Raw genomic sequence first — 11542 nt, forward strand, 5'->3', positions numbered from 1 at the left:
CACCATATTATTTAATACCATGTCATATCATATCATATCATACCATATCATACCTACACCATATTATTTAATACCATGTCATATCATATCATATCATACCATACCCTATCACCATATTATTTAATACCATGTCATATCATATCATATCATACCCTATCACCATATTATTTAATACCATGTCATATCATATCATATCATATCATACCATATCATACCCTATCACCATATTATTTAATACCATGTCATATCATATCATATCATATCATATCATATCATACCATACCCTATCACCATATTATTTAATACCATGTCATACCATATCATATCATATCATACCATATCATACCCTATCACCATATTATTTAATACCATGTCATATCATATCATACCCTATCACCATATTATTTAATACCATGTCATATCATATCATATCATATCATATCATATCATATCATATCATATCATACCATATCATATCATATCATATCATATCATATCATACCATATCATATCATATCATATCATATCATATCATATCATATCATATCATACCATATCATACCCTATCACCATATTATTTAATACCATGTCATATCATATCATACCATATCATACCCTATCACCATATTATTTAATACCATGTCATATCATATCATACCATATCATACCATATCACCATATTATTTAATACCATGTCATATCATATCATACCATATCATACCATATCACCATATTATTTAATACCATGTCATATCATATCATACCATATCATACCCTATCACCATATTATTTAATACCATGTCATATCATACCATATCATACCCTATCACCATATTATTTAATACCATGTCATATCATATCATATCATACCCTATCACCATATTATTTAATACCATGTCATATCATATCATATCATACCCTATCACCATATTATTTAATACCATGTCATATCATATCATATCATACCCTATCACCATATTATTTAATACCATGTCATATCATACCATATCATACCCTATCACCATATTATTTAATACCATGTCATATCATATCATATCATACCATATCATACATATCACCATATTATTTAATACCATTCATCATATCATAATCATATCATACCCTTAATCAATATCACATATTATTTATACATTCATATCATATCATATCATACCCTATCACCATATTATTTAATACCATGTCATATCATATCATATCATACCCTATCACCATATTATTTAATACCATGTCATATCATATCATATCATATCATATCATACACTATCACCATATTATTTAATACCATGTCATATCATAATACATATCATACATATCATACCCTATCACCATATTATTTAATACCATGTCATATCATATCATATCATATCATACCATATCATACCCTATCACCATATTATTTAATACATGTCATATCATATCATATCCATATCATACCCTATCACCATATTATTTAATACCATGTCAATCATATCATATCATACCCTTAACTATCACCATATTATTTAATACCATGTCATCATATCATAATCATATCATACCCTATCACCATATTATTTAATACCATGTCATATCATATCATCATATCATACAACCTATCACCATATTATTTAATACCATGTCATATCATATCATATCATATCATAACCATACCTATCACCATATTATTTAATACCATGTCATATCATATCATATCATATCATATCATACCCTATCACCATATTATTTAATACCATGTCATATCATATCATATCATACATATCATCCCTATCACCATATTATTTAATACCATGTCATTCATATCATATCATACATATCATACCCTATCACCATATTATTTAATACCATGTCATATCATATCATATCATATCATATCATACCCTATCACCATATTATTTAATACCATGTCATATCATATCATATCATATCATATCATACCCTATCACCATATTATTTAATACCATGTCATATCATATCATATCATATCATATCATATCATACCCTATCACCATATTATTTAATACCATGTCATATCATATCAAATATCATATCATATCATATCATATCATATCATATCATACCCTATCACCATATTATTTAATACCATGTCATATCATATCATATCATATCATACCATATCATACCCTATCACCATATTATTTAATACCATGTCATATCATATCATATCATACCATATCATACCCTATCACCATATTATTTAATACCATGTCATATCATATCAAATATCATATCATATCATATCACATCATATAAAATAATATCATATCATATCACATAATATCATATCATATCATATCATACTATATCATATCATATCATAACATAGAATATTATATCATAGCATACCATATCATGATATCATATCATATCATATCATATCATATCATATCATATCATATCATACCATATCATATCATATCATATCATATCATATCATATCATATCATATCATATCATATCATATCATATCCATATCATTCCATATATATCTAATCAATCAAATCATATCATATCATATCATATCATACTATCACATATTATTTAATACATTCATATCATATCATATCATATCATATCAAATCATATCATATCATATCATATCATATCACATCATATCATATCATATCATACCATATAATATCATATCATATCATATCATATCATATCATATCATATCATATACCATATCATATCATATCATATAATATAATATCATATCATATCATATCATATCATATCATATCATATCATATCATATCATATCATATCATATCATATCATATCATATCATATCATATCATACCATATCATATCATATCATAGCATACTATATCATGTCATCATATCATATCATCATATCATGTCATATCATATCATATCACATCCTATCATGTCTTACCATAATAGTTGATATCATATCATATCATATATTTATATAGTATACGCTTGGCTAAGAAGCTCACAACATTGCCATCCGGAAGTAAAACGGACTAACATACGAAACTATGTGTATCCTTGAAAGATTATAGTCAGGTTAATACAGTTTAGTGAGAATTACTCATAAACATGGATGGCAAAAAGCAATAACAAAGACCCGAGTGACGTCAACTTCATACTATCTATGGATAGAACAAAACTGACGTCACTCAGTTCTTTGTTATTGTTTTTAGCCAGCCATTTTTATGATTAATTTGTTTTCACTAAATTCTATCAATCAGACTATAACATTCTAAGGTTGCACATAGTTTTGTGAGTTGGTACGCAATATCCGGCTGGCGGAAGTTATGAGTTTATCAACTGAACTCATAGCATCATATTTTGGGGCACCGTGACTCATATGTACGGTCTTTGCTTCCTACCCAAAAGCTACCGAGTTCAAATACCCGCTGCGCTGTGTGACCTTAAGCAAGTCGACTCTCATTAGCTGTTTGCGGCGCTGCATTGCGGCTAACACATGGGGGGGGGGGTTCCAAGTCATTCCTCGGAATGGGCCTTAAATACAAATTAATTTCTCTTATGGGATGAATAAAGGGAACTTTTTAAATTATTATTTTATATTTGACTTCATCGACAGACCGGGTTCCAAACAGTTCTGGGTCAGTGCCTTGATCTGACCACATCTCCACCAGAGGCCGAGGTAGATTTCACTCATTTTACAATAGCCAGACACGCCGCTATTGTGAAGTGGAAAACAGCTTTCTATTCGTTTTACCTCCCGGTAGCATTGGCCATGTACATGGTAAGTTCATTTTCTTGTTTCTTACTCACAAAAATAGGGTGAAAATGGAAAGAAACAGTACAGACAATGAATGGACGTTTCGAGGACAAACCCTTCGTCAGCAAAACAATAAACAAGAGAACGTTGAATTCAATGGGCGTTTGTTTGTTTTTTGTTTATTGTTTTGCTGACGGAAGGTTTATACCGAAACGTCATTTGTCTCTACTGTTCCCCTCCAAAGCCTTTATATTTTTTCCTTTTTGTTACTATTTATTTTTACGATCCCAAGCTATCTATTTTTCTTGTTTCTTGTGATAAAGATCTGAAAAAGTGTGTGTCTATATATGTATATATATATATGTCTGTGTGTGTGCATGTATGTGTGTGTGTGTGTGTGCGTGGGTGTGTGTGTGTGTGTAAAAACACTTGTCAACCCAAACTATAATCAGTGATCATTAACAAAGCAGATGTTCTTGACGTTGCGTGGAATAAATTAAATATAATATTTGCAATTGTCAGTTCGTGGTTTGACCTTTGTTGGTTGTTAAAATAGAAACACAAATGTGATCCACCGTCTCTAAACGGTATTATGTCGGGATGACTCGGGTGCAAAAAATTGAATTTATTGACAAAAACATGAAACTTGGGTTTGTTTGGATTAGTTATGTTACAGAATGAAGACAATTTCTCACAATGCAAAAGCTCAAAAATTGGTATTTACTATCAATGTAATTCTCTTTTCGGGGTCCAATGCATCCCGACATAATACCGTTTCGAGACACACACATATATATATATATATATATATATATATAAACACACACACACACATATAAACACACACACACATATTAACACACACAGACACACACACAGGCACACACACATATTACCACACACAGACACACACAGACACACACACACACACATATTAACACACACAGACACACACACAGGCACACTTTACACCCTTTTTAGAAAATATATCTAATAACGACGTGTACTTATTTGCAGGTCTGATAACCAAAGAAATGTCATGGCCTCATTGCTGTAATGGAAATACTCTCAATAATACACTGTCCATTACAACAATGTTAAATCAAGCCCTTAATGGCATCCGGTTATCAGACCTGCAAATATGTGACCCCTCGTCTCAAAACGGTATTATGTCGGGATGGACCAGATGCTAAAAAGTCAAATTATAGTTAAACTGGTCAAAAATATGCAACGTTGGTATTTATCACAGTAAAACATGATATTCCTTCTCCTCTATAAAGCAAATAAACTCAACTTAAGTCTGATATGTCTGGCTACATTTTACATTTTCAGCATCTTAGTCATCCCGACTTAATACCGTTTTGAGACGAAGGGTCACATATGTGTACGCCGTCTAATAATAATGGACCTAATAGTGATTATACAGGTACAGGTGACAATTAATTCAAAGTCCATTAAGGTAACAGAAGCCATAACAAGCACACACAACAACGACGAAAAAACGAATTACCACCAAAATAAATGGATAGCATTAGTGTGTAACCATTATGCATGTAAATTAGCACAGTGACAGGGAGAATAAATGCATATTCATAACTATAAAAACGTAACTCAATGCAAATCGCAATTTATTAGAAGTATTAGACGTAGAAGATAGTATATGACGTCACCAAAACCAACGCTTTGGGTTCACCTTTGTACTACGTATGTAGTAGTAGTAGTAGTAGTAGTAGTAGTAGTAGTAGTAGTAGTAGTAGTAGTAGTAGTAGTAGTAGTAATAGTAGTAGTAGTAGTAGTAGTAGTAGTAGTAGTAGTAGTAGTAGTAGTAGTAGTAGTAGTAGTAGTAGTAGTAGTAGTAGTAGCGATGACGTGATGGTGTAAATGTTATACCGTTTTCATGTTACGTTGGTTGTCAGAGTTATCCCGTACACTAGAAAAACTCTTATTTAAAATATGACCAGAAAACTCGTCCTTTTTTTTTTCGAGCTTTTTTTTATATAGCAATAAACGTGCTCAAAGCGCTTTACAGGGGGTCCTGGCCAACAGCAACACTTAACATGTAGGACGAGACATGACGCCTGTTATGCGATATTGCAATTTTTTTTCGGACAGAGACAAAGCTGTTGACGGCCAGGTACTCATTTTACACCTGAGTACGGTGAGAGAATGTGATTTAAGAGCTTTTTCCAAGGACTCAACTATGCGCCGAGAGAGGCTCGAACCCAGGATCTTCCGATACGAAAGCGAGTGTCATACCACTAGACCACATAGCCGCACATAGTCCTTCAAATATCAATCGATTTAAATGACTCATCCTGATAAATGAATTAATTAAATTGAGCTTTTATATAGCGCAATATCCACTAAACGTGCTCAAAGCGCTTTACAAGGGGTCCCTGGCCAAATGCAACATAATATAACATGTAGGACGGGACATGACCCAAAAAACAATCGCAAACCTGGGACTTTAATGAAGATTTCGTGAAGTCCCAGGTTTGAGAGTTTTTACCAAGATGGGGGTCAGTTAAATCTATCGATATTTGAAGGACGAGTTTTCTGGCCAAATTTTTAAATAAGAGTTTTTCCAGAGTACAGATAACTGGTTACATGTAACGTTTATGTAAAGATAATGCGTTCGCCTATTGGACGCTCAGACCATCGTTTGCGTAACAAATGTGTTAATGGATCTATAATTAACTGAAACACTAATATGAAATTAGGTACAACTAGGTGGCTCACCCGACGTGTACTTATTTGCAGGTCTGACTGTGGGCCTATTGTTGTATAGATAGTATGCGCTTGGCTAAGAAGCTCATAACATTGCCATCCGGAAGTATAACGGACCAACACACACAAATCTGTGTGTATCCATGAACGTTTGAAGTCGGGTTAATACAGTTCAGTGAGCATTACTCATAAACGCGGATGGCAAAAAACAATAACAAAGACCTGAGTGACGTCATCTTCGAACTATCTATAGGAAATACGCTCAAATCACCAGAAAATCTTGCCCATTGGATTCAGTAGTCAGATGTCACGCCGCCCGGCAACGGCGGCCATCTTGGTTCTAAACAAAGAAAATCATTAGTTTTTATTCTTCAAGCTTGCTAGAACTTTTCATATGTCTTGTGACCAGAATGTGTAAAAGTCAAAATATGATCTAATTTATGCGTTTTTTTTTTTTCCTCTGGATACGCTTTTATGCTCGCCGGAGAAATATTTCATGCGGGCGTCCGCCATTGTTCCGATAGTTTAGAGCCAGTGTTGCTTAGTTACCATGCGTCATTAGGAAGGAAGTGACGTTACGACTATTGAATCCTATTATAACAATGTTAAAGCAAGCCCGTCACAGCTTTTAAAATTTCAAAAAGTCTTGACGTCACTCCTTCAACATTTCCGGTTTCAAATTCCTTGGAAGTGTGTTTGTAACCCGTCCTTCAAAGGTATAATAAAGAGTAGGTTGTATATTGAATCATAAGGTGGCATAACTATTTCAGTAGAAGGGTGTATGGACATATTCTTCTAAGGGTACGGGACTTTTAATAGCGAGGATGGATGATTTTTATTGACTTCCAGCATATTATATTTAGCCTTTTAAAAAATGAGCTTTATATAGCGCAATATCTACTAAATTTGCTCAAAGCGCTTTACAAGGGTCCCTGGTCAACAGCAATATTTAACATGTATGACGGGACATGCCGCCTGTTAGGCGATATTACAATTTTTCGGACTAAGACAACGCTGTTAACGTCCAGGTACTCATTTTACACCTGAGTACGGTGAGAGAATGTGCGTAAAGAGCCTTTTCCAAGGACTCAACTATGCGCCGAGCGCGAGGCTCGAACCCAGGACCTTCCGATCCGAAAGCGAAGCGTCATACCACTATACCACATAGCCGCCTAGTAAATTCGACACCATCACTTCCGCGAGGACGAGAGACGCATGAGCACAACCTCTAATAATTTTTTCCGCCGGTGACGTCACAGACTATGGGTGACGTCCAATCAAGGGACGCTACTCTTTCGCTAATCTCATTCCCTATAGGTACCCATCTTCTGGTTTCATAGAGATGTCATCTCAATTTCTAGTCTAAATAGCACATGCTGGTCGTCAATAAAGATCATCCATCCTCGCTCTTTTAAATTTTGTAATCCCAAGAATATGCCGATACATCCTGCAACTAAAATAGTTATGATACCTTATAATTCAATATGTAGCCTATTCATTATTAGTCCTCCAAAGCACTGGTTGTATACATACTTCCAAGTAGTTTGGAACAGGTAGATCCAGAAAGTGTGACGTCACGACTTCTCTATCGTATTTGATAAAACCACTTTACATGTGCTTATGGATGGTTGCCCATTATACAACGTGCAACGTTCGAACCACTGGGTCACCCTACAACACTCAACACAAAGCTCTATGGCGAGGCTGAGGACCTAAAGCGGACCACAGACTTCATAGCAGATATCGGACTGCAGCCATAGATGTCCATCAGAGGAACGAAGAAGAAGAAGAAGAAGTATTTGATAAAGAGGGTTAATAAAATACCGTTTTGCGGCTATGTGATCTAGTGGTATGACACTCGTTTTCGGATTTCGGATCGGAAGGTCCTGGGTTCGAGCCTCATTCGGTGCATCCTTGATTCCTAATAAAAGATTCTTTACTCACATTCTCTCACCATACTCAGGTGTAAAATGAGTACCTGGCGTTGTCTCTGTCTGAAAAAAAATATAATATCGCCAACCAGGCGTCATGTCTCGTCGTACACGTTAAGTGTTGCTGTTGGTCAGGGGCCCCTTGTAAAATGCTTTGAGAACGTTTACTGGATATTGCGCTATACAAAAGCTCAATTTTTTATTTTTTTTACTATCCTCAGGCTGGTATATCTGACGACGAATCTCACCAACAGGCTAAGAAGATACTATTAAAGATGGGACATTTCTTTCAAGTGCAGGTAAGAAGAATTAATACTTACTTACTTAGGCCGCCTCTTGGGGCGCCCAACATGAGTCACAAGTCTTCGCCATTCTGTCCTGTCCTCCATAAGTGTACGCAGCTCCCGGGTGTTGTCCATTCCTGTGTCATCTAGCAGACAGTCAATGAATGTATTTTTAATGGTATTATAATAATATCGTGAACAAGATTATTTCGCGAAATCCCAGGTTTGATCATTTTTGCCAAGATGAATGAAGGTCATTTAAATCAATCGATATTTGGAGGACACATTTTTTGATACGTGTGTTTTTGTTTTGTTTTTTTCCAGAGTACGACATTCAAAACAAAAAAGTAGAGTTTATCCCGTTTCTTTTTTTTCTGACCCCCCTGTCCACCCAGCAGTGATTGGGTAGTTGGGTCTGATAGATCTGGCGGGGAGTACTTTGCGATAGACTAGGGTCTTATCCAAAGGATAACAAGCAAATGCTATTGTCCGTTTCACGCGATAGAAACCAGGATAAACGGGCGTTACATGGTCCGAATGGCTCTGAAGGAGGAAGGAAATTTCCTAACCCTAATTTCGCTTTGTTTTTTGTTTTTTGTTTTGTTTTGTTTTTGTTTTTGTTTTTGTTTTTTGTTTTTTTTTTGTTTGTTTTTTTTTTTTTTGTTTTTTTTTTTTTTTGTTTTTACGTAGGATGACTATCTGGACTGTTTCGGGAGCCCTGAAGTGATAGGAAAAGTGGGCACGGACATTCAAGACAACAAGTGTGGATGGCTCATTGTTACCGCTCTGGAAATGGCCACCGATCAGCAGAAGGATTTACTCAAGGTAAAAAAACAAATTAAAAAAAAATAATGCCTTTTCCGCCACGACATCATAAGATATCGTCGCCTAGGCATTCCACGATGCAATATAGATAACTCGTCAAACAAGATGTCCAGTGTCAACAGGAATCACCCATGTTGTCCAAATGAGCAAATTGGGGGTTAATAATCTTGCTCAAGGAAAAAAAACGAAAGTGCCTGAAGCGGGGCTCGAACCCGGGTCATTCCGGTGACAGTGCAATGTCTTAACCATTCGGCCACTTCGCCCTCTGTACTCAAGGTAAAGATATGAATATACATTCTAATATCAAAACTCCTCCATTTCCAGCATTTTGCCCGGATTACAGACACATCCGGATTGTGGGGAAGCAATCCCAAAGTGTACAAATGTGACCCATCGTCTCAAAACGGTATTATGTCGGAACGGACCAGATTCTCAAAATCTGAATTAAATGTAAAACTGGTCAAAAAAATTAAAATGTTGGCATTAGCAGCCTAAAATACGGTATCCATTGTCCTCAATAAAACATACAAACTCAACACAAGTCTGATATTTCTGGCTATAAATTCAATTTTCAACATCTTAACCAACCCGACTTAATACCGTTTTGAGGCGATGGGTCACAAATAACCAATCACCTGTCCAGATAATGGGGACTGGGTGGGGATCCTGACCTCCCATAGCGGGCAGGGGATCCATACTGTGTCTTCTATCCCCCTATGTCTGTTTTCAAACATGCTTTCTGTCTTTGTCTTGGAATGAGATTACTTGGTTTTGTCCTAGCCCTGGACGAGAGTACTGGCTGGGAGGGAAACAGTCAAATGCATAGTTATTGTTTTGGGAGATGATAATTTTTTCCTTGTATATCATCTCTCTGTGATGTTTTATTATATGTGTTATTTTTAATGTATAATGGAAGCATTTGAGTGTGTTCCTCTTTGTTTGATTTTGTGCTTGTGTCCGGATGAGACATATGTGATCTCAAACTTAGTACATTGGTGGTAAGCTCTTGGAATCTACATCTGATCCCTATTTGTTCCCAGTTCCCCTTTGTCTTACTTTGTCTTGGGTGCTTTAATTGTAATTCTAGAACTTTTCACGATCAAACTTTCTTCCTTTTTACTGGCGCTGATTTAAGCGCCGTAAAACACTTAAAAACAAACAAACAAACAAAAAACAAATAATGGGGACACCTTGATTGCGGAGTTTATTGATTGTAATGGGATTCTAAAAATAAAAATGACGCAAAATATTGTCCATGCCAACAATTTGGTTTTAAAAAATTGACCTTTTATATAACGCAATATCCACTAAACGTGCTCAAAGCGCTTTACAAGGGGTCCCTATCCAACAGCAACACTTAACATATTATAGAACGAGATATGACGCCTGCTAGGCGATATTGCAATTTTTTTCGGACAGAGACAACGCTGTTAACGGCCAGGTACTCATTTACACCCGAGTACGGTGAGAGAATGTGAGTAAAGAGTTTTTTTTCCAAGGACTCAACTATGCTCCGAGCGAGGCTCGAACCCAGGACCTTCCGATCCGAAAGCGAGTGTCATACCACTAGACCACATAGCCGCGTTAAGATGTCAGATCTACATACATGGCCATGCCACCCTGAGTGCAAAATATTAACATTACTTGAAGGTTAATTCCGTTTCTATCTCAATTCAGTGAGTGTTTTGAAATGTATGCTTTTCCCAGGTAATTCCGAAGTGTCCAAAAGAGTGAAAACTGGTATTAACTCACTCAACCCTGACACCAACTATATCCGTAGTTTTACTCGTGTTACTTTTACCTCAAGCCTAACTTTTAAATTTTTCTGAGACAAATTATAGGAGTAGTATCAAAGCTAATGTTTTTAGTTTTTTGTTGTTTTTTTTTTTTTTTTTTTTTGCATGTTAATGATAGTTGAATAAAAGTCTATATGCACATGATCATTTTTATTACATTTTTTCCAATTTTGAAAGTTGCAAAAAGTTCTAGGATTGAGTGAGTTAACTCATTTTCTGCCTCGG

The 11542-nt window shown here is 35.4% G+C and overlaps 1 protein-coding gene across 1 annotated transcript in view; it reads left to right on the top strand.

Moving 5' to 3' along the window:
- The window catches only part of LOC144978821 (farnesyl pyrophosphate synthase-like), a 50969-nt gene that overhangs the window by 13511 nt on the left and 25916 nt on the right, over positions 1-11542 (top strand). Inside the window, exons 6-8 of the mRNA XM_078925360.1 lie at positions 3614-3778; positions 8634-8711; positions 9387-9521. Coding sequence (XP_078781486.1) covers positions 3614-3778; positions 8634-8711; positions 9387-9521 — 378 coding nt within the window. The remainder of the gene's footprint in view (positions 1-3613; positions 3779-8633; positions 8712-9386; positions 9522-11542) is intronic.

The sequence above is a fragment of the Berghia stephanieae genome, chromosome 8 (genome assembly GCF_034508935.2).
Source record: "Berghia stephanieae isolate SIO BIC M18660-M18661 chromosome 8, UCSD_Bste_1.3, whole genome shotgun sequence".
In the NCBI taxonomy this organism is placed as follows: domain Eukaryota; kingdom Metazoa; phylum Mollusca; class Gastropoda; order Nudibranchia; family Aeolidiidae; genus Berghia; species Berghia stephanieae.